General features: G+C 41.0%; 3 protein-coding genes across 4 annotated transcripts in view; 2 read left to right on the top strand and 1 right to left on the bottom strand.

Moving 5' to 3' along the window:
• The first annotated feature begins 2,070 nt into the window (after nt 1-2,070).
• vps25 (vacuolar protein sorting 25 homolog) lies at nt 2,071-7,731 on the top strand. Its single transcript, XM_035670449.1, has 6 exons — nt 2,071-2,188; nt 3,866-4,011; nt 5,050-5,103; nt 5,199-5,287; nt 6,596-6,671; nt 6,890-7,731. The coding sequence occupies exons 1-6, from the start codon at nt 2,142-2,144 to the stop codon at nt 7,000-7,002; spliced, it is 525 nt and encodes a 174-aa protein (XP_035526342.1). The 5' UTR covers nt 2,071-2,141; the 3' UTR covers nt 7,003-7,731.
• Nucleotides 7,732-8,621: 890 nt separating this feature from the next.
• wnk4a (WNK lysine deficient protein kinase 4a) overlaps nt 8,622-24,298 on the top strand; it is a 43,907-nt gene continuing 28,230 nt past the window's right edge. For both annotated transcript variants that reach the window (XM_035661773.1, XM_035661779.1), the window contains exons 1-2: nt 8,622-8,802; nt 9,049-9,708. In XM_035661773.1, coding sequence (XP_035517666.1) covers nt 9,082-9,708 — 627 coding nt within the window. In that variant the 5' untranslated portion in view covers nt 8,622-8,802; nt 9,049-9,081. The remainder of the gene's footprint in view (nt 8,803-9,048; nt 9,709-24,298) is intronic.
• On the bottom strand, nt 21,078-22,841 carry LOC118328188 (receptor-type tyrosine-protein phosphatase mu). The gene is made up of 3 exons (XM_035661802.1): nt 22,502-22,841; nt 22,018-22,153; nt 21,078-21,620 (listed from the first exon to the last, which is right to left on the bottom strand). Exons 1-3 carry the CDS (start codon nt 22,645-22,647, stop codon nt 21,567-21,569), a joined length of 336 nt encoding a protein of 111 aa, XP_035517695.1. The 5' UTR covers nt 22,648-22,841; the 3' UTR covers nt 21,078-21,566.

Here is a 24,298-nt window from a genome sequence, read left to right on the forward strand (position 1 = left end):
CCCGTCTGTTGAGCCTGTTGCTTGGGTGGAAGAAGGACTGTATCATAATGCTCTCTCTAGCTGTCTTAATCTCACAAAGTCACTTTCTGGAGATTTTAATTGTTAATTTTTATTTTCAATTGTTTTGGTTTGCTATGGTAACAGAAGCCAAGTCAAACCTGGACGGATGCATTAATGCTCTCTTTAAGAAATGATCAATGACCGCTTCCATCTTTATTTTAGAAAGTTTAATGACATTTAAACATTGTTTTAAATTTGAAATTACAGTATATCACATATGGCAATAACTGAGATTGTATTCTAATATTGTGTTTTTGTTTTTCAGTCTCATTTCTACCCATGAATTTTATTGTAATATAGAAATGTATAAAAAGAAATATTAATACCAGCATCTTGCTGTGAAGCAGATGGTGACATAGAATACTTGTGCCAACTATAGTTTATTTTCCACTGAATTGTAAAATGCCATTTTTCAATCATGCTGTACTTGAAGAAACTGTATAAATAACACCTTAGAAATATAAACTAGTGATACATTTTTGACAGTTGGAAGTAAAATCAGTCTGAACCATGAACCAGAAAAGTGGATTCTAGAAAAGATTTATGTATGATCTGTAAATAGAAATAGACGGCATATTTATGCTGAATGTTGTTGAAAATGCACAAGTTATTCCATAATAAAAAATAACTTTGTAAAAAAAGAACAGCTGTTATTTATTCTTGTCAAAAGGCTCATGAAAACATGTCTGTAAATATAAAGATGGGTGGAATTCACAACTATATGGTGTAAATATTAAACCAAGTTCAAGTACAGAAGTAGGATCATCAATATAAGTAAAAGAATTGTGTTCTTGTTACGTATGTTATATTATTTTTTAATATTACTGTTGCCTTAAAGTGTAAGCAGCCTTTAAATGTTGCTGCTTGGTCAAGGTGGTTTATATACTTTTGGGTAGTAATTTTTTCTAGTTGAGAAGAAGTATGAATCAGAATCAGAATCAGAAATACTTTAATAATCCCAGGGGGAAATTTCTTTTGTTACAAACTCCAGATATACATACAACATCATAATATTTAAAGAACATATTTATAAATATATATATATAGTTAAAATGTGCAAAAAGTGCAAATTGATTGTCCCGTTTAGGTCAGATTACAGAGAAGGGGGTGTTGATTTCTCGAGGGAGGCGTTGGTATAGTTTGATGACCACAGGCAGGAATGACCATAAAACTGTTTACTTAGAATCTACTAGTTTGTTTAATATATTATTACTGCATTATTACATACATAATAGATATTTTGTCAGATTTTAAAACCCTGGTCCCAACTGATAAATAAATAAAGTACCTCCAAAAAGCTCAGTACTTGAGGTACTTGAGTAAATGTACATGTTATCTTCCACCATTGGTAATTCATATAAATCATATAAACTTCTATAACATGTTTTTAAATGACATTAATACGTTTTACAATAATTTATACACTTATGTTTTAATATTATCGTAAGTTATTGTATATATATACATATATTATTTTTTCATAAAAACATGTGTATATTATTCTTTACTTAATTTATGAATATGTATTTTTATTCATATTTATTCCATAATTGATTTTTATTTTGAATTATTATCGTAAGTTTTATATAGATATTATTTTTTCATAAAAACAATGTGTATACTTATTCTTTTACTTTAATTTATAATATGTTATTTTTATTCATATTTATTCGCTAAAATTGGATTTTTATTTTGAATTATTATCCCGTAAGTTTCTCAAATATAATATTATTATATATAGAGGTAGATTTCTTAATATGAGGGAGCTGCGACGAACACACTAATGCCAATCTGTGTATCATATATTATATATAGTAGATAGATAGATAGATAGATAGATAGATAGATAGATAGATAGATAGATAGATAGATAGATAGATACCTTATTTTTTCATAAATACATGTGTTTATTATTCTATAATTAATTCATGAATATGTATTTTTTATTTTTATTATTCTTTATTTATCCCAATAATTTAATTTATTTTGAAAAACGCTTCGGTCGATCTGTGTAGTTCGTCGGAACCATTTGAGAGGTGGGACGCGCTTCCGGAAGCTGTCAGCTGTGAACATCTACTGCAATGAGCTTTGAGTGGCCCTGGCAATATAACTTCCCACCGTTTTTTACGTGAGTCAGTCTTTTTCTGGGCCACATTTAACCGAGGGTCGAGTAAAAAGAAGTACCTCCGTGTATTAACCTGCACTGTTGAAATGTTACGGGTCGAAAAACGTGTTAAACTGCGAGCTGCCGTCACGTCAGCCGGCTAAGCGGCTAAACCAAAATCGCTAGGGAAGTGGATTTCCACACCCAGCCTCCTCTTGTTTTCATTCTGCGACCCACAAATGCTCCACTTACATGCGTATGAAGTGTTAATGTGGTGGAGTTTAGTTAGCTCCAGCTTTGTGAGCCAGCACTGCTTTAACTTCAGCTGCCAGGCACCAAAAACACTGATTTAACACTGATAAGTCCTCCAAGTATTAACCAGTGTTACAGTCAGTTCTGTATCCCATCAGATTACACGGCCTGCTTAGTGATTGGAGCCATTCAATGCCACTATCATGCTCACACGCTGGGTTGCAGAAATAAAAAAGGCTCTCACATTTTGGTAATTGTTAAATAATTGTGTGTAAAATGAGTATTTGGACAGAGTCACACCTTTTAAAAGCGGTGGCAGCAGAACGTGGTGGTCAGTAGGGGGGTACAGGGTGTAGTTGATCCTCCAGGGTCACACATTTCTTCAACCGGCTGGACAATACCGAGAAAAACCTCAGTGGGGAAATTCCCGTAAAACAAATTGAACTCTGATAACAAGACGAATACAGGGAACATAATCGTCCCCTGCGCCCTGATACCAGCTGTAACTGTTTGCTTTGTGCTACGGGCCAGTTAGTGCACACTGGCAGCTATTTTAAAGTAGTGATCGCAGAGACGGTTGGTAAGTGTTCTCTGAAGTGTTTCGGGGGTTTTGTAAATCGCTGCTTGTGTGTTGAGTTTTATCTGCTGCCTGCCTCTTTTTTTTTCTTCAGAAGTTCTGATTATTCCTTGTAAATTATCACCAGACAAATTAACACGGCTCAAACTGAATGTAGTCGCCTGTTTTATGCACTTAATCCGTCTAACTGGCATTAGTGTGTGGTCCGCATGCTCTCTCATATTAAGAAATCTACACTGCACTGTTGTTCGGGATCCCCTTAGGAAGTCGATGTTTAATATGTGATTATTGAACATAAACCGTGTTAATACGGTATTATAACAGCGTCTGCTCTTCATTAAAGGCTTTTTTCTGCAATATTTGGTGTTCACACTCCAGGAAAGGTCCTCCTGGATATGGACTCCCAGGGAGCGGAAGTCTGTCACCCTCTCCACACACTCCACTTATCTAAATATTCACAAAACACACAAAAAGATGAAAATCAACAGACACAAATTTAAGTCGAACTTCGCAAAATAACACAACAGCATTACAGTGAAGTACTGTTGTTGTGCAGAGATGCCCTGTAAAAAAACTAAAACCCAAACATGTTTGTTTTGTACAGACCCCAAAAAATGTCACATCATCATGATTTAAATAGTTTTTTTTCAAATAACAAATAACACAAACAATAAAAACCCTTCTTAGAAGATGAAAGCTGCCAACTATCATCATGACCTGAATGTCAGTTAAACATTTTTTGCAAGGAAAGCACGAGACAACTTTTTAACGAGCACTAAATGTCCCGATAGATTGAATGTTGCCTGGTGTTTGCAGCGCTGATAGCTTGCTTGATGAGTGTGCTTTGTGTCTTTTACTCTCTGCGTGGACAGGCTACAGCCCAATGTTGATACGAGACAGAAACAGCTGGCGGCGTGGTGTTCCCTGGCTCTGTCTTACTGCCGGCATCACAAGCTCTACACCCTGGACGTCATGGAGGCTCAGGAAAGCCCCGTGTTCAACAACAAGAAGATAGAACGTATCCTTTACCAGTGCACCTGTGGGTCCAGTCAGTTTTATACATTACATATATTATACAGCTCTCATCAAGTGTGTTTGATTTGGATCGCCAGTCACAGGTTTGTAGGTTTATATTAATGTTTACAGACAGGGAAGGTTTGACTCGCTAGCTGCCCTCTACACTAGTGGTTTTCAAACTGTGGTCCAGGTACCAACAGGGGTCCTTGAGTGAATCACTTTCATCACATTGTTTGGAACAAGGAAAGATGAAGGAAAGCGTTGAACATTTTATCGTTGACTGACCATGAAGACGTTATTATCTTCAAACCTAAAACCTTCCTTAAGACAAAATACTCTCGAATTGGTGGTCCGTGATCTAATGTGCATCTTTCTGGGGGTCCTTAGGATGAAACATTTAGAAACCCCTGCTCTACACAGCTGCAGTCCCTTTATTACGAGGTTCTCCTCTTGGTTTTGGTGAATAGAAGTTTGACCAAAGGAAGCGTGGTCATATCTCCAGTCACCAGTCAGTTTTCCTGGTGTTACCGGAGTTAAAGGGGAACTCCACTGATTTTACATATCAAAGTGTGTTGACATGTGTTGGGGAGTACTAGTGCATATATGAGAAAAGTTGTATGAAGCCTTTCCTGTTTTTGTTTTTAGAGAGTAATGCTAAACGCAGATTGTGCTCTTTTAACCTCCGGGCCGTTGACATCATAATCTCACCAACAGCAGGCACAATCGGCGCCTCAAACTAGCAAGCAAGCAATCATAAAATTGAGCCAACTCACCCAAGAAGCCTCATTGTAAACCTGGGAATCAGTTAATAATCCCACAAAAACAGTCCTGTGTCATCCAATATATCCACTCCAGTAAGATTTATTGTCCATCTACATGAGGACTAGTATATATAGCTGCTATCTGTTGTGGTTTCTTACAGTTTTTTCTCTCTTGTACAGTGTTTATATTATATTATATTATTTTTCATACTGAATATCGAGACACTGATTGTAACTCGTGCACATTTGTTCATTTTTGTTCCTTAACTGAATTTCAGGAAAACTGTCAATGGAAGCAATTCAAGTTGTGTTTGAAGAATTGAGGAAAAAAGGTAAATTTTGTCCTGTCTAGATGTTTGCGCAGTGTTGAGATAAAAAAAACACTTTTTAACAGTAATAAACATTTTGTAATCATTCATCACCTCAGGGAACCTCGAATGGTTGGACAAAAACAAGTCTCGGTGTTTAGTCATGTGGAGACGACCGGAGGAATGGGGCAAGTTAATATACCAGTGGGTGAGTCAACTTGAGACACATACTGTACTGTCTGTGAAACTGTACACTTTTGTACATTTGTGGGGCTGATGAAGGATAAATGGAAAGAAAGAAGGAAATGTTCTCTTAAGCAATCAATAAGAGCTAAATTTGAAAGCAGTGTAACTTACAGCTGTCAGAGATTGTTGTTCAGTATTTTTGTGTTGTTGTTATTCAGACAGCTAAGATAATTACAGAAGTGACTCTGGTACTACCTTTTTAGACGGAGAAGAACTTTATTAATTTCACTCAGTTTCTTTATACACACAAGCCCAAATTACAATCGCATACACAGGGCTGAGAGAGAGAGAGAGAGAGAGGAGCAATGCTGCACTTGAATCGGCGACCGTCCGGTTCCCAAGCCGAGTCCCTAAGGACGGAGCTATTTATATACACATGGAACGCAGAATATGTGGCAATAACTAACTACAAAAGGATGAAACGATGAGCACTCTCCACAGTCGTTTACATGCATTTAAATAACTGGGTTACAGTCAGCTTTCTGCTGTAAGTATTCTTCAATGTCCTCTGGACTGGGTCTCTGTAATCTGTGTGAGCAACATCACAGCAGCCCACAAACACACAAGGAGAGCGTGCACACAGTGTGGTTGTTAATGTTCTGGATAGTTGATTGCAACCCATCACTTTGAATGTTTTTAAGTTTTAAGAATGGGTGCTGATGATATCTTTTATATTTTTGTTATTGTCAAGAGATCCAGTGAAAATACCAAAGCCATCAGTGAATTGATATATTCATGTCTAAAAACTATTAATAGCACAGTGTATATTAGCGAGGCCTTTTTTAAAGATGAATGCCTTCCTGAGGAGCCAGTGTGTTTGCAGCTGAGTGCCACAGGCTCAGGAATTCAATAAGCGTTGAGAGCTTGAGTAAAGTATGGTTTGTTTTGGTCTTTTCATCTGATTTATTAACAGAAGTATAGAATATCAGCCGTACGCTCTAACAATCTGTGACAGGGATGATCAAAAACAGACCAAAGCCAAGGTAGAAGTCCCAGCTGGATGAGTTATTACGAGCAGATCCAACATTCTTCATTTGTGATGAAGACTTTGAGTTTGTCAAAACATTAGTTGCTGCACCTCTATTTATAACCACCTGCTCCAGATCTCATTCCTCCAGTATGAAAGAAGAACTTATTCCCAAACCTTTTCTCAGAAAATGGAGTCATCCAAAGAGAACGCGTGTTGTGCCTGTCCTCGACCGTCGGAGCGAAACAGATTAATGTTTGCTTATTTTCTCACTGAGCGTTATTCTGTTCTTTGACATTTTAGGTTTCCAAAAATGGGATGGTCAACTCTGTGTTCACACTTTACGAGTTGTCCAACGGTGATGACACAGAAGGTGAAGGTATGACACCTTTTTAAAATGTTTTTAGCTCATTTTTTAAATCCTAAATCCTTTGTTTCTACTTTTATTTGCCTTATTTTCTACAGCTGTAGCCTTGGAAATGTTTCTTGAGTTTCCCATGCAAAACACCATGCCACTTTGTTTTGAAAGGTGCTGTACAATAATAGTTTATTATTCTTATTGTACATTCATACATGAACTGTAATCTGTTTCTCCAGAGTTCCACGGTTTGGAGGAGTGGATGCTGCTGCGCTCTTTGCAGGCGTTACAAACAGAAGGCAAAGCAGAGATCATCACCATTGATGATGGAAAGGGGGTCAAATTCTTTTGAAACAGTGCTGGAATCACACACCCACTCTTATCTGGGAGCCGTCATACTGTACCTTACAGGAAATGTTTAAGATTGAGCCATTTAAGGCTATACAAGGTGCACCTCATAACCCAGCCCAAAGGATGCTGGTCCTGCAGTTGTTGTTGCCTTTTGCTTTGCCCAAGTTCAAAGCCTTTTCTTATTGGAAGACAACCGATATCATTTTGAAGTGTTGGGGTAAAGTTGTCACTCTTTTTGAGGTAACATTTGTTGCCATTTAAACATGCAATGAGTCTTATCAGGGTAAACACTATCATGTCTGAATACTCCCGGGGAAAATCTCTCCCCATCAGCTGTAACGTCACTCTTTCTTTATTGTAAATACAACAACTTTTATCCCTGATTTTCCATGTTAACAAATTTGGGTATAATTAGCTGTGGGCCGTTTGCTCGGCGGTTGTTCCTCTGTTCCAACCAGACATCCCAAAGAAATCCCACAACACAACACCAGGGGGACTTTTTATTTTGAGAATAAATGCTTCCAGAAGAGGAACACCACAGAGACTTGGACCACCAATCCTGGCTCGACTCAGCTGCGTGTAATAATAGTGGACTTCATGTACAGATTGCTGTCTATTATTGTGCAGTAGCTACTGTGACACTCCTGTTCTCCTCTCGCTCTCCTTCTCTGTGTATATCCAACCAACTTTTTTCATATCCTGTAGAAAAATAAATTAGAAATTTGATAAATTTGCTTGTTTTTTTCTCTCTCTCTAAAATGTCCTCTACATTCTTGAGTTGTGTTTAGAAGTGTTAAAAACAGAAGTGATGGCATTAACAGTGCCCCGCAGTGTGCAGACGTGCAGACTCCAACCACAGTGATGGAGATGTTATGCTCCACTTTCTGCCTGCAGCTGTACTGAATGACTGCACACTTGATGGTCCACTCACATCATGTGCTGTGTCCCTGCCTGTGGGGATGATACAGCTCCGGGGGATCTGGTGTGTTATTTTCTGATAACACCCAGCGTGTACACATGTGGAGCAGGTGGGGCCCTGTGTGGCCTTGGCTGATAAAGGTGTCCTGTTTCAGCAGCAGCTGCAGCAACTCTCCGCGGTGTGGCTCCCTCTCCAGGTCTGACCCGCACATTCCCCTCCTTGGGCTGCATATCTCTCTCATTCAGGATGATCGAATGACGACAGAATGAGAGAAACCTGTAGTGAAATGACTCACCAGTTGGATCTTAATTCAGAGAAACTAGAGAAGTTGCGCTGGTCAATGACGGACCAATTAGAAGAGGAGACATCCTGTTCTTGAGTTCAGTGGAAGACCTAAGTCTGGCACATATCCAGCTAATTAATACGAAGAAATGTCAGTGAAGAATTTAAGCTCATGGGTCATCTCTGAAACACCCTTCTTTTACATCTCATACGACTCAGTCCGGAGACGACAGATTTTAAAGACACAAATCTTTTTTGGCAAACAAAAACATTCTAATGAACTGTTTGGGCTTGAAACAGTATTAGTCTGCAAACACTCCTCTGATTATAGTGTAATTACTCCCTCTGGACAGTCCTATTAGCGCGTCCAAGCTGCGGGGGGCGGAGTTGGGAGCGCGCACTCGGAGCGCACAGGACGCACAGCCCTCCGGAGCTCTGTTGATATAGGCAGCGCCGTCCTTTCACTGGAGGTTATGGCTGAGGACTTTGTAAGGAGAAGAGAAGAGGACAACTCCGATTATGTGATAGGAACAATGCGTTAATCTGCGTTTATGTGCGCAATGAGTTTATGAATGTTTCTTTACGCAGCGGCTGTGATGAGTGAGTACACTGTTGTTACTTTTCTGTGTTTTTACCAAAAGATATTCCTGACTGTAGCTACAGGTAATGCCAGTTCAGATATTATAGATAGCCACGTTTAATCTTGTCTTTGTTATTCATGTACCAGACGCGTTATTTTGTGGTCAGCCTTTGTTTAAAGCCTCTGGCTTCATTGACATCATGGAAAAGTAACTTGGAACTTGACGTAACGGTACTCTATTGTCTTGATGCCATTTCCACATTTAGGCTCTGAATCAAGAAGGCGTTGAACCTGCTACAATGTCACACGCACAGGTTGAGATACCAGGACGCGGTTTCCCAGGCCTCTCTATGGATATGACCGACGACTGCTTATCCCGGGTGCCATCCGTGCTCAGGGCGCACGGTTTGGGCGCACGGAGAAACTCTTACGGGCTGCAGAAAATTAGCGTGGACATCGATTCGCCTCTGTACAGCGGCGCCCTTTCCAAAGCCTTGTCCTGGTCAGCTGAGAATATATTAACGCTGCCCGAGTCCAGAGCAGAGGAGGAGAAAACCGACGACTATCCGCCGTCGCCGTCCCCAGTTTCCAGCCCGGGCACCAGCTCCAACACGCCCCCCTGCAGCCAGGAGCCTGACGCCGGCTCTCTCAGCGGGACCTGGAACCCGAAAACCAGCGCCCAGGACGCCAGCTCGGAGTCTGAAAATGAACTTCATCACAAACAGCACAAGGTCTTGTCTCGCATCACTTTTGATACTCAGTGGGAGCAGGAGGAGAAAGAAGACGTGGAGACCAAAGCGGTTGCAACCTCACCTGATGGAAGATATCTCAAATTCAACATAGAGATTGGAAGGGGGTCCTTCAAGACGGTATATAAAGGACTTGACACAGAGACAACAGTGGAGGTGGCATGGTGTGAGCTACAGGTAGGATGGCTTCTTTTAGATTGCACTGTAGAACAACACTTCAAAAAATGTATAGGCCTACTTATATTTAAAAATGACTTCCCTTTATGCACTATCCACACTACAGCTGCACTAGTTTTTCAGCCAAAGTCTATCTTCCTGTCACTCCCTCAGCAACAAACCAGGTCAGAAATACAAGCTCATACTTTCCCTGCTTTCCTGCCCCACTCAGCTCTAATTCCCCCCCCAGGTCATCATAGTTAATATGAAGCAGCTAATCTACTGCACATTATTCCTTGTTGACCTTGAGACGGGCTGTGTCAGGCCCGTTCATGGTAACCCAGGTCATTCTGTCAGCAGTCAGCTCCAAACTGAACCACTCTGCCTGCCATGATCCCCTCTAATCTCTGTTTTCATTAACAACCGGTGACACCAAGGCTAGCCCTCTGAACGCCTCACGTGGAAACTAAGAACAACCAAGAGATCATTTGTGTCTCTATTTCTACTGTCAGTATTTGCGAGTGCAGTAATAGTTCCACTTGTGCTTTGAAATGTTTCCATCCTGGACTAAGAGATCTGTGAGATAATGTATCTGGGTTTATGCTCACGTGTAGCATGTAAACATCACCGAGCAAGACATCTACAGTTTCACACTCACCTAACCCTAACCCTAACCCTTTTTTTTGTCTGTCCAGTCTGATGAAAACATACAGAGGTGTGTAAGTCCTTTTTATTTTGCCACAGTGTTTGGCATGCAGGAACTAAACAGCCTGGATAACAGCTGCTTCTTCTCTTGCTTGCATGGTTTGATAGCACAGTGGAGGATTTAAAGATTTAAGCTTTAAGTCCTCTCTTAACATTTGCTGTTGTGTGTGACGTGCATTGGTATCAGTATCTGGCAGTCATATAAGCCTTCTCAGGTGCGACGTTGTGCCCTCATACCCTCTAAACCTCAATTTAAACCCCCGTGCCACTGACATTGAACTACATAAACACTGGCAAACGATCCCCTTTTAATTTGATCAGTCTAATCTTAAAGATATTGACAGTTGTTTGAAGGCATTGGTACACATGAAAGCCACTTCTCACCTTGCTCTGATGCACAGAGGTAGTCTTTGTCTCGCATTTAAGCTCTGCAGGAGACACCGGTGCACACAGTCAGGGATTATACAAGGTGAAGTGAATCTGCCCTCAAGGCTCAAGCTCCAGCACCAGCAGGTTGGGACTTCCAAGAGCCTCAAGAGCCCACCTGTCAGTTCGCACAACAGGTGTCTGTTTGGGGGAAGTAGAAACAGAGACTCCCAGGCTTTGCGAGGCACAGATGTCCCTCTACCTGCACTGTTACGACTCATTTGTGGATGTTTCATAGCCTCAAGTCAGACACAAGCGGGGGGTCCACCAGTATTTGTGGTCTGACTTTTAAAACATACCCTTTTAACTTGTGTGGAGTCAAAAGTGCAACACAGTGTGTTGCGGCTGTTTGGCCAGAGCCCAAATTGGAAACAAGCATGCTATTTCATCTCTTTACTTGAGACATGAGCCAAGTTAAGCTCCTTAATCGCTCCTAATAAGCTTAAAGGTGGTCATTGTTGATATGGTTACTGTTGTGATAAGTTAACCTCAAAGACACAGACTCAGCTGCAATTGCATTTCTTCACTGAAATCACCACCCCGTCCTCCCCATGTGTCCTTGATTGCTCAAATGAACACAAAAGCTGGCTGTTGGTGGCTAAACACAATCACCGCTGTAATGTTGACAGAGCAGCAGTCGAAGGTGCGTCATTACAAGTCAGGTAGAAATGCTTTAAGCTCTTTTAACTATGTATTACAGAGGCTGGGCTGTTCAGACAGTGAAGGAGGTTCAAACAACATCTGCTTTACCTGATTCTTATACACATCAATTCAATTAGTCATCATTTTTCCTGAGACACTCCTGTGTGCGCTCTGTTGTCAGCGTTGTTACACTGAACACTGGTCTGACGGTATCCCTAGGAACCTTTTGTGCTATCACACAAAAAGTAAACAATACATTTAGATTCTTTTGTGACATGTAACGCCAAAGCCCAGCCCAGACAGTATAAAATAAGAAGACAGGGCTCACGTCACTGCCAATGAACTTTGGCGACTAAGAATAAACTGACTGGGTAATATTAAGACTGTAATACAATAGAAAAGCAGCCACTCACTGGAACCAGAGATCCCTTAAGCATATTAGTAATTTTTGGACCTAGGACAGATATTCCCCAGGCAAACAAATGAAGAAAAATGAGATATATATATTTATACTGTATAACATAATAAATAACAACATTCCTAATGCCTGAAGAAGGTCAGTGTTGGGTTTAAACGTCTCTGACATACGCTAAATACACTTTTCTGTTAACTTGGTGTTCATGTATGCACATATTGATGCTGTTATACAAATTAATGAGGTATGAACAATATTATCAGCTAACTTTAGCTTATACCAGATATACCAGTTTCAGCTGCTTAAGCAAACAAACAAGAAATATCAGCACAGAAATGCCAAAATATACTTTTGAGGTAATTTTTAAACACTTTTCCAATTAAATAAAACACTCCCAAGTTATTTTTTCAACTGTAAAATATAAATATTTGTATTGGACACAATAGATGATTATTTACACACCCTTTTGTACAAAAATGTAGACATTTTCAGTATCAGTGATTCTCGACCTCTGCATCCTTCTGCGTCCTTCCTTATCTAATCTACACATGCCTAGTCAATACAAACCATTTTTACTCGTAGCGCAAACAGATGTAGAGAAACCTGAGTTATTGCAGGGACGGGACAACAATACCATTAAGACACTGGCTAAAACTACTGACAGAACACACACCATTTTTTAAATATCCAATAATGTCAACCCTGTAACATAGTTCAAATATAAAATCCCTGTATTTAGTAATGTGCTGCAACTATTATTTCACTTGTAATATTGATTTATTTAGTTAGTTTGTTCATCCCTCTCTATTCTGTACAGTCCTAGTGATGTTTTTGTTTTCTTTCCTCTGAATTACGACCCACATTACCAACCAATTACACATATAGAATAACGGAAAAATAAAGATAAATCAAAAGGCAAATCAGTCTGATTATCAGCACAGTTATCATATGTTTTAAAGTAATTAAAGAAAAGGAGTGTACTGTAATGTTGTGGAGTCTTTAGTGGAATAATTAACAGGGTGGCTGTAGGTTTAGAGCCATTTCCAAAAGCAGGAAGGCGAAAAAAAAAACTTCCCAGGTGGCAGCTACCTAGCAACCCTTCCCCCACAGGCTCACAGGTTACTCAGGTGCCATATAGGCAACATAAACTGGCCTTTGAAGGCCATGCAGACGTGATAAAAAATGGATGAGCGATTCTATTGTCCCCTCCCATGTTCATTCATCTACACTGAAGCAAGAAGAGTTTACAACCTTCTGCATTTGCTGTGTCATTGTAACTGCAGCTTGCACACAAAACTGCAACAAATATGAAACGCTGATCATCGCTCATTACATGGAATCACGAGCACAAAGCTTCCATCCAGAACAACGAAGCGTGAATGCAACAACACAGTGAGCTTCTGAGTAACTGATAGGAACGAGTGCACTGAGGCACAGATCCTTTTTGGTTTTCCCCTTTAAATGAAATTGGTTGCACAATACGTGATCTTATTCAAGGGCAGCTTCCAGCAGCTTCCTCCAGCCTGCAGCAGACGCTCAGACACTTTTATAGTCTCATGTTTCATTTTTAAACCCAAACAACACTTTAATTGTGTTTTATATAAACATCTTCACCATGCTCTACTTCACCACAGCCACCTGTATTTTCAGCACTATCAGTGTTCGTGAGGGCTGAGGCCTTAATGCGAGATCGGTTTGAGTGCATTTAAAAACACGGCAGCTCCCCTCCACCAATTAGCCAATTCCTTGGATGCATAAACACAGGCTGAGAGACAGTTTTCTGCTGATAATGGCATACCAGGTTGTGAGAGTGCTGCGCCTGTGTGGTCGTGGTTTTTGTAGACGGTCACAAAGTTTGTTTGGGCAAATGAAAACACTTTCTTGTGGTAACCCTTTTCTGCAACACATAAAACTCTCTACTGATATTGTGCCTAGTGGGGGCTTTTATTTTGTCTGTGCTGCGTGGTATAAATTGATAGTTTCAGTGCGGAGAAGGTTGGCACATTGATTTTAACTGCAGAATCAAGTTTAGCAAAAGTCATTTTCATTGTCGTCAAAATGTGTCTTTAGCACCGAGTATTGAAAACTGCCAAGCACTGAATGTTCAGTCATGTTTTGCCACTTTCAGAGAGTTCTGGTGCAGCTGCTTCTGTTTAGATAGTATTTAAAGGAGAAGTTCAACATTTTGGGAAATACACTTACCTGCCTTGTACAGCTACAGCCAACATTTTTGTTAGCTTAGCATAAACACACAAGGAGAAAACAGCAGTTACTGATTTTGTGTGTTTGTTAAATTGTCAAACTTGGCTTCTTTTGTTAAATTTAAAGGTCCAGTGTGTAAGATTTTCTGACCTCTTGCGGTGTAGCTGCACATCGGAACTCCTACGAAATGCGCAAAAATGCGAATGCCCCATTCGATGCGACCCACGTCATCTGTAGATGAATTGCTAAGGTAACAAAAACATAATGAGTCTTACTTTCAGGTGATTATACAATAATGAAAACAGTGAAAAAAAGGGATTTGTAGAAACACATCTTTAGATTTTTAAAAGTAGAGAATTGGTAAAAATACTAAACATTCACTGGTTTGACCTTCTCAACTTTTAAGAATTGGTGCATTTCCATGTTTTATAGTGGCAGTCAGTGTATTATAAGCTTGTGGGGTTGAGAAAAGGAACTAAGTTTCTGATAATTAATAACTTGACTTTTAATTTGGATTTTACTTTTACTTTACTTCCTAAGTAAGTAGTGCTAAAGCAATGACTTTATGATGAGCAGGTTTCACTATTTTTTGATATTTTAGAGACTAAATAATCAATGCTTCAAAAAGAAAATAAACAGATTAATTTATATGAAAAAGGAATATTAGTTTCAGCCGGCTCAACTCAGGGTGTTAAGAGTTAGAGGCAAGAGTTACCTAAGGACAAAAGAAAGGAGGAGGGGGTGTGGTGGTGGAAGATTTACATCACCCCTGCTGTAGTAAGAACTGGAACCAAAGAGCTGGAAGCTGCCCTGTTAACATTTTAAAGCTCATATAATAGCGCCGGATTAAATTAAAGCTGTAAAATCTTATTAACGTTTTGCTACTCTGGTCTGCACAGTTTGTATTCTAAGTTATGAGGTTAAACAACAAAGCATAAATCTAGTTTGGCACAAACCCTAGATTTTCTGTTTCCCCCTCTCTCATGCTGGCCTGCATGGGCCTCATACAAGCCTGGCTGTGTAACCTTTATCTGAATGTGGCTAGTGTTCAGTGACATAACACAAGCTGTGGGCTTCCTATCAGTTCTACTGTAGCCAACATCAACACTGTCTTTCCTCACAGGGCCCACGGTGCAGCGAGCTCCAGATTATCAGGGCCGGCCACTGTTCTCCGAGAAGAAAGTGAAGGAGGCCCACAATGATAGCCTACATTTGCACATGGCAGCACGTCACTTTGACGTGAGGGCTGTTTGTTTGTTTACATTAACGCTGCACAGTCTTAAAAAGGAAGGCCACACTGTGTCACCTATTAAACTTGTACTGTACTAAATGTGCACCCATTTGGTGATTGTCTTACAAGATACAGTGTCTGTATCACACAGTATGCACTCGGCACTGAGGCTAGATAACAGCGTCTCATTGGCTGCTGTTGATAGTATGTTAGTGTCTTATTTAGGGTGGATACTGTGGGCACAAGCTGTGTGCAGGAGCCTGGGGCTATTTGGTGTGGTTCTGTGTTTCTATTGGAAACGAAACTGCTCGTGGGTGTGAAGGTTAGAGTGAATGTGTTTTTCTATGTGTCTTAGACCTGTGATAGACTGGTGATTGTACCCTTACTCTCCCCTAATGCATGCTGGGGGTGGCTGCAGACCTGCTGTGACCCTGAACAGAATAGATGGGTGGATGCTACAAACGATGCTAGAAAAAGTTAAGAGAACCACACGTGGAGCCTTTAGGTGTCAAAGAAACATGAATCAGTGTTGCTAAAGAGTGTTCTGATAATCTTCCAAACTTTAGCTTATTAATGTATTTAATTTAGTACTACATATGTTTACTTTATTAAATTATGTTTAACCACAGTAGTCTGCAATGTCTGTTCATATAAACTGATTAACCTTTCATTTTTAGGTACACATACAGTAAGAAATGTAAATAACATTAATGTTCCAATCTTTTTAATGAAAGACAGAGCCTCGTATTATTTCTATTATTACTTATTGGGACACATTAACACAATAATGCATTTATAAGCTTGAGTAAGCTTATGTAAGTATTGATTAATAGAAAGCTAAAAATGATAGCCTAGATAAGCGAGGGTTAGTCAGGTTACCAGACATACAAACACTGTAATCTGACTTTCTGTTTGTTTTTCTATTATGTTTAAGGCCTCAACAAACATCCAACATCCATTCTGTGAAGTCACAACAGAGTTTTGGACTTTGCATATCATATCATATACTTATTGCCTATCATTCTATTCGTTTTTCATTTGTCAGCAGCTTCACAACTGGTCTTACGTGCAACTCTGCCAGCTACAGGCTGGGAACAGTTAATGGAAAAAACAGATTAGAAACGGGTTCTTCATCTGCCAGATATAATGACGGAGCTATTGTACTTTTACGTACATGAGTGTGCTGTTGGCAAAGGCTCTGTCTCTGCTGAGTCGCTGCTTTTATAGGAATACCTCTGTAGATCGATTCTTCATGAGAGAGATTTCAGCAAGTAGTCCAGGTTTTTTGTTTTGCAAGCTTTTCCAGCTTCCAGTAAGAGTCTTCTAGTGGCCCAGATTTTATACAATCACCAGCTTTGCTTCATGTTTGTCAGATGGAAAGATTGTTTCATGACACCATGCTTTTGATCCTTTCAAAATAACATCAATATCCATTCATCCACAATAATCTTTTGTGTTTACAGTAATCACATTGGCTCTGTATTTTAAAGGAGCACAAATACAACATATGTATCTCTGCTGGGACTTGCCCTTAGCTCTCAGATTAGCTCTAAATCCTCTGTCTATCAATGCCTATTAAAAGTACTCTTCATAAAGATGATTCGTAACACAGTCGAGGCCTCTATACACGGTGCAGTAACAGCGATCTTGCAGGTTAATTGCATGTCACGCGGTGTGAGATGAAGCTAAAAAAAGCTTGGTCGCCATCTGTGTCAGAACAATGTTAGCTAAATGTTTATTCTGTGTACTTTAAGACATTAATATTTCTCTACATTAAATAAACTAATAAATTAAGAAATAGACTGTTGCAATATCCTGTCAGTCAATGTATCTTGCGTCATTTCATGCCTTATTTTGATTGGTCGGTTTGTGGATGTTGGTCGTGGCAGCAGTCACATTGAGAGAATTTGGCCTTAATTTTCAGATACTGTGAGAATTTTGGTTGCCAAAACTCAGAATTGGACTTCACTTTTTGATCTTGGACCACCGTTTTGGGTTCACGATGGGGCTGCAACTTCATCATCGGGTTATTTCTGTTGCTTCTGTTGCTGTCAACAGATTATCATAACATAGCAACAGTCAACCAAAACATATTCTGTTTACAATAATGTAAAACTTAAAGAAACTGCAGATCTTCACATTTGAGAAGTTGGAACCAGATTGTTTGATAAATGACTGAATCTAACTGACAAATTGTTTCAGCAATACGACCACGTTTCTCTCACGATTTTCAACTTTTGCCCAGGACTATCCAGTATCATACAGTCTATAGAAGAAAAAAAACAGTTGTGCACTTTGGAAACATTTCTTCTCTCCACGGGGTTTTAACTGTTGACAGTGTGTGAGTGTACGGTCGTTCCTTTAGGGGAAAAGACGTGGTCACCCTGCAGTTTGGGCCCTGGAGAGGCCTGAGTCCTGCTTCCTAAACAAACCAAAGACCTCAAGTTTTAATAGCTGTTGGGACCATAGTTGGTAAGGGAAAAGACTGCTCCTCAGGGTAACCTCTGGTCATTTCTGAACTGACCATGTGTGTCTGAGCGTGCAGGACGGAGGTGTCAGGAGTGTAAATGTGTTCTAAGTTGCCATGTGATTTCCTGGGATGAATCAGCCATTGGTGCACAGTAATGGCTCTACCTGTTTGGGGTCCAGCACCTCGCAATACGCATCAACAAACACTGGAATGTGTTTTTCTATTTCAACAGAAAGCATTAATTTCTGTTCCTCCTAGACTTGTGCTGTCTTAGTTCACATTTATCTTCAACCTCTAAAGTCAGTGCTCACATTCGTGCTCTTAAAATATTTTGACTCTGTACTGGACAGAGTTGAGCAGCCAGTTGAGGATTCATAAATCTTTCATGTTGTTGCCTTCCTGTGACAAGGGCCCTGCTTGCATACCATCACTTCGTAAACTATATCCGGTCCGGGTTGCCAGTGGCACTTGATCACTTGAGCACATCCTTGTTTGTCAGTGTAACACTATGCTGCTGCACCCCTCCTGCAGTCAGAGCTAAAGTGGAGTACAAATAAACATACAGTTTCAATATGAAACACATGATTCACGTTTCATTTCAGTTAAATGTTTCATTTTGTCCTGTTTGCCAGCCTTTTCCCGAAAACATCAGTACAAAACAGATCTTTTTATGATTATGAAGGGAATTGGTCCAGATATTTGGGATTTCAAGTGATATTTAAGGCTTTTTATCAGTTTTATAAAAAGCGATATTAAAAAAGACTGTCTGGCTATTGCCTAGCCTGGGGTCATGACAACTTCAAAAGGCTTTGGTCTAACACGCTCCTGGTCAAATCTCAAGCAAATACTTGCTCCCAACAAAGCTCAGCATATTGTCCGGCTTGGAGTACCAGATGTGTGGAGCCTTCTGCATCAGGACGGTTCAAACAGTCACAACTTTGTCGTCATCCATAGAAAAATATACTTCATATTTACTTGATTGTCTATATCCCTAGTGCCCAATCTGGGGCTCAAGCTACAGTCAATTTTAGGGGAGATTGTGATTATTTTCTACAACCTCATTAAATGTTTTTAAATTGCTTTCTCCTCATCAAGAATTTTACCTTCTGTAAAGGAGCTGTAGGGCGTCCAAACCAAAATCCATTTATTAACAATTGCAACTACAGATTTGATGATTGTCTTAAAAACTTTACACTCTTTTTTAATTACTTACTAACATTTGTAACTGCTGATTTGAATGCTTATTAGACCATTTATTAATGGTTTACCAACATTTATAACTGCATTATTTCCAAATATTAAAGCTAGATAACATTTTTTTTCACAACCTGTCAACCCAAATTGTTTGTAATAATGGCTGATCAATAAAGTATTGGTAACTGATTTATTAACCAAAAATAAAGCCATTAATCACAACATATAAACCATTTTATTGTTTATTTAAATTTTTTATGAAATAATGAATAATTCCACTTTATCAGGTCTGTAGAAAATTATTGAAATTAAACAAGACAAAAGGTTTGGGAACTGTTAGCTTAGACCTTCTAGTTCTCTCCCTCCCCTGGCAGATCCCACCTATGTGACAGCCAAGTAGTCTTAAACAAACTATAAAAACAAGTATGTGCAAATACTGTTTGGCCCAGGTCTTTCCTATAAGAAAACAGGCGCCAGAAGATCTAAGAAATCCGCCCAAGAGGGACATACCTTTTAAACCTGTCAGATATGCATTGTAACATGAAGTTGTTGAGGCCTGTAGTCTGAACCCAGATGATAATTAAGGTAATTGGGGGCGGCTGTGGCTCAGAGGCAGAGCGGGTCGTTGGTTGTTGGTTCGATCCCCGGCTACTCCTGCCACGTGTCGAAGTATCCGTGAGCAAGATACTGAACCCCAGAACTGCTCCCGATGCATAGCATCGGTGTGTGAATGTGTATGAATGAGTTAGTTTCTGTTCAATGGACTTTGCCATCACTGTGTGAATGTGTGTGAAAGGGTGAATGTGGCATGTAGTGTAAAAGCGCTTTGAAGACTAGAAAAAGGCGCTATACAAGTACAGGCCATTTACCCGCATTTACAATTGGAGCTGGATTAGCTAACATTTTAACTAGTGTACCTTATTTATTAGCTCAACTTTATAATTTTATTCAGTGATTTTGGCATAACAGAATCGAACACAGCCTCCGAGACCGACAGGGAATAACGTTACAGTACTGAGGTCATTTACAGAGTTTCTGATGGACAGATTGATTAGTAGCCAACTGCAACCCATGTAACCCATGCAGCTAAGCTAACTGACTCAGCCTCAGGATGCCAAGAGCCAAACCCGGCTAGAAAACCACCTCGGTACTGGATTCCCTGTCAGCCTCCAAGATTGTGTTCAGTCCCGGGTCCGGCTGTGGTCCTTGAAAGGTAGACACTAATGCTAGCTCATAGCACTAGCTGCATAACAGTGGGGGTAAACACAGTCAGTGCTATTGGCTGCTTTGAACGATCAATATCAGTGACTGTTTCATGTGGACTTTATGTTCCTCTGTGAAAAGAATTGGCTTTTTCCAGCGCTCTTGACCGTATCACACAGTCCTCATCAGCAGATATGCAGAAAGCTCCGAAACAAACACAGGTAAGTGGACCTTGAGTTGAGACTGTCATAGAAAGCTGACCACGTTTATTAGTCAGGATTTAAATTAGCAACTGAGTCTCTTCAGTTTGTCAAATGTTGGGCTTATCTTCTGTTTGTTATGACTCATAAAAGATTGGTGTTCTCATTGATAATATTAATGACAATTTGCACAGTGTTCCAGTTCTTACTGTTCTCTGCTGATTTCGGTCACACTCTACGCTGATGACACTTTGCTGGATGTTAAACAACAGACTGCTGTCTAAGCCCCGCCCCCTGTGGTTACTGCTGCTAACCTGTTGATTGTTCATTCTGCAATGTTACATAATCAGTTCACTTTTGTTGTGATCAGTTCAGAGAGTTGACGCAGGGCTGATCCAGTTTCACTGAATAGAGTTAAAATAAATCAGTGAAACTTCAACCATATTTTGTCTCATTTGGGGTCAATAAACAGTAAATATTCAGATTCATATGGTCCAAGCTAATGAACAGTGGGCTTTTAGGGAGGGCGGGGCTTGTTTCAGACAGGATGAAATGATCTGTAGACAGGCTGTGAACATATGGAGCCTTATGTAGACTCACTGCTGGAGCCTCTAGTGGCCGTTAGAGGGACTGCAGGCTGGATTAATTTACTGTGTGGGTGAGACATGCTAACAGTAGCAGCCATTGCTGCGCTCTGATTGGACAGTCAGTGATATTGATCAACTAGATTAATTAGCACTCATTTAAACCTGTCGACGGTGCTGAGCTGTGATGTCATGCTGCGCTTCGACCAATCAGATGTGAGGAGTGAAAATCTGAACTCAACCTGAGAATTGACTGTTTAATTTGATGCATTTGACTTTTTGGACGTGGTCCAGACTTCATATCCCATCAGCCCAGTGGATCCTCTGTGTGTTCTGATTGGTTGTTGAACAGGAAGTTCAGGTGGATCGTGGGAGCTAGATGGGATGCTCCACTCTGACGCAGAAACAGAAACCTGTGTTTGTGTTCATGGTGACAGTTCAGTGTGTCCAACAAGGCAGTGCAAAACATCCTCCTCTTCCCCCTTCACCTCCACCACTCCTCCTCTTCCTCCTCAGCCTCAGTCAGTAGTCGACCTCCACCTCCTCCTGTCACACTGTGCAGTATTATCACTGAGGGAGGAAGAAGAGGACGAAGGAGCCTCTGTTGTTAAGCAGAGTTGAGATACTCCAGAGCCACTTCATAACAGAACTTATACTGCTCCTGTAGAGACACAGAGGGCAGAGGGAGGTCAGACAACGACAACAACAACAACAACAACAACAACAACAACAACAATAATATTAACTGTAGAAACACGGAGGGCAGAGGTCTGACACTGACAACAACAACATTATTAACTGTTTGAGACACAAAGGGCAGAGGTCAGACAACGACAACAATAATATTAACTGTAGAGACACAGAGGGCAGAGGTCAGACAACGACACAATAATATTACATGTAGAGAGACAGAGGGCAGAGGTCAGACAACGACAACAATAATATTAACTGTAGAAGACACAGAGGGCAGAGGTCAGACAACGAAACAATATATTAACTGTAGAGACCAGAGGGCAGAGGTCAGACAACGACAACAATAATGATAATAATAAAGTTACCAGCAGATCCACCATGTTGGGTTTGTTGTTCCTCAGAGTTTTAACAGCGTGAAAGACGTCAACGCAGCGCTGCTGTCTCAACATCTCACACACAATACTGATACTGCAGAACACCCCACTGCGACCTCCTCCGTTACTGCAGGAGGAGACAGAGAGGAGGAGACAGACAGAAGGAGACAGAAGGAGAAAGAGAGGAGGAGACAGACAGAAGGAGACAGAAGAAGAAAGAGAGAAGGAGACAGTATGTTGTTTCAGTTTCTCACCAGCAGATGGAGACAATCAGCTCAAAATCATTATAACTGTAGTATTACAATGCAGTATCAGTAGTATTATAATGCAGTATCAGTAGTATTATAATGCAGTATCAGTAGTATTATATGCAGTATCAGCAGTATTATATGCAGTATCAGCAGTATTATAATGCAGTATTAGTTGCAGTATCAGCAGTATTAGTTGCAGTATCAGCAGTATTAGTACTACGTACAGGCAGTGGACCACCGTGCGGCCCTCCCCTCCGTCGTACTCCTCCTGCCATTTGTCCACCTGGTGAACCAGTTTCAGGAAGGAGCGCTTGGAGACGGGCGTGTCCCGGTACATCGGCCAGCCCAGGAACTGGAACTGCTGCACCATGCGGTACCCGTCCTGCGGCTGTGGACACAGGGAGGGCAGGGTGGTCAAAACAAGCTCACCCTAACCTCACCTCAGCTCTGCCAGCTAACGCCTGGGAAGGAGGTGAAAATCAAACACACCCTGAATAAGACAGGAAGGAAAGGGAGGCCTGAAACAACAGGATGGAGATAAGGATAGGAGGTGGAACAGAGAGGAGAGGAGGTAAGAGAGGAAAGGAAAGAAGGAAGTAGGAATAAAGGAGGTAAGAGAGGTAAACAGAGGAGAGGAGTGGGAGGAGAAAGTGTGGGGGAGTGAAGTATAGAAGATAAACAAATCCTAACATAAATGCGAGCCGACAGCGAGGAGAGAGGGTTCAAATCAAACGCACTGAAAGCTAAATCCGACCTGCCACAGTGAGGCGGGTGGGGAGGGGAGTCGGATCAAACACAGCCTAAATGTTGAGAGACACAGGGAGGAAATGAGGCACAAATCCAACGACACGTGACCTAAACTCAGCCCGACAGGGAGGTGAAGAGGTTTCATCAAACGCATTCTGATCTAAATTTGGTGGAACAGGAAAGAAACAAACACACCCTGAATACTGAGGGCGGGCGTAACACATCCAACACACCCTGAATACCTGAGGGCGTCAACAACTGCAAGACACACCCTGAATACTGAGGGCGTAACAATCAAACACACCCACCCCTGAATACTGGAGGGCGTAACATCGAACACACCCCGACATACCTGAGGGCGTAACAATCAAGACAACCCCTGACATTGGACTGAGGGCGTAAAGCAGCGTAACATACACCAGTCACTGGCGCAAACAAAAGCTATGCTTACGTTTTCTAGTGACTTCTACTAATAACAAGCTAGCATCGCAGCAAACATACACCTCAGGCTAACACTGTTCGCGCTACCGTAGTACACTACCAGCCAGTGAAGCCACCTACGCATCCAAGGCAAGACTCGAAGAAGTCTACGCAGTTTGCTGCTAAACGTTAGTAAGTCTTACGCACAACCAGCTGCTAAACAGCTACAGCTAACTGTAGGCTAACATGCACGCTAACAGTACGGCTAACAGTGAGGGCTAACAGTGAGCCCAACAGTCAGGCCCCCCTAACAGGAGCTAATAGTGAGGCTAACAGTAAAGCGCTAACAGTGAGCCAACTGTAGGGCTAACAGTGGAGCTAACATGCGAGCTTAACAGTGAAAGCCAACAGTAGGTAACAGTGAGCCCTACAATGTGAGCTAACAGTAGCGCTTAACAGTGAGCTAACAGTAGGCTAACAGTGAGCCTACCAGTAGGCTAACAGTAGCCAAATGTAGGTAACAGTGAGCACAGTAGGCTAACAGTGAGCTACCCAGTAGGCCTAACAGTGAGCCTAACCAGTGAGGCTACCAGTAGGCTAACAGTGAGCTTAACGTAGGCTAACAGTGAAGCTACACAGTGAGCTAACAGTAGGCTAAACAGTGAGCTAGACAGTAGGCTAACCAAGTGAGCCTAACAGTGAGCTAACCTGTAGGCTAACTGGTAGATCTAACAGTGAAGCCTACACTGTCCAGGCTAACAATGAGCTAACGACAGTAGTGTAACAGTGACCCTAACAGTAGGCTAACAGTGAGCTAATAGTCGAGCCTAACAAGCTAGACTCAACAGTGACGC

This window comes from Morone saxatilis, unplaced genomic scaffold, assembly GCF_004916995.1.
Source record: "Morone saxatilis isolate NCDOM2014 unplaced genomic scaffold, NCSU_SB_2.0 Contig1, whole genome shotgun sequence".
Lineage (NCBI taxonomy): Eukaryota > Metazoa > Chordata > Actinopteri > Moronidae > Morone > Morone saxatilis.

Bases quoted from the DNA above. Each gene is read 5' to 3' on its own strand.
- vps25 (XM_035670449.1), top strand. From the start codon at position 2,142: ATGAGCTTTGAGTGGCCCTGGCAATATAACTTCCCACCGTTTTTTAC. The intron at 5,104-5,198 runs GTAAATTTTGTC...TCATCACCTCAG, and splicing joins TGAAGAATTGAGGAAAAAAG to GGAACCTCGAATGGTTGGAC. The intron at 6,672-6,889 runs GTATGACACCTT...CTGTTTCTCCAG, and splicing joins TGATGACACAGAAGGTGAAG to AGTTCCACGGTTTGGAGGAG.
- LOC118328188 (XM_035661802.1), bottom strand. From the start codon at position 22,647: ATGGTGCAGCAGTTCCAGTTCCTGGGCTGGCCGATGTACCGGGACACG. The intron at 22,154-22,501 runs GTACGTAGTACT...CTCCTCCTGCAG, and splicing joins CGCACGGTGGTCCACTGCCT to TAACGGAGGAGGTCGCAGTG. The intron at 21,621-22,017 runs GTAACTTTATTA...GTGTCTCTACAG, and splicing joins CCAACATGGTGGATCTGCTG to GAGCAGTATAAGTTCTGTTA.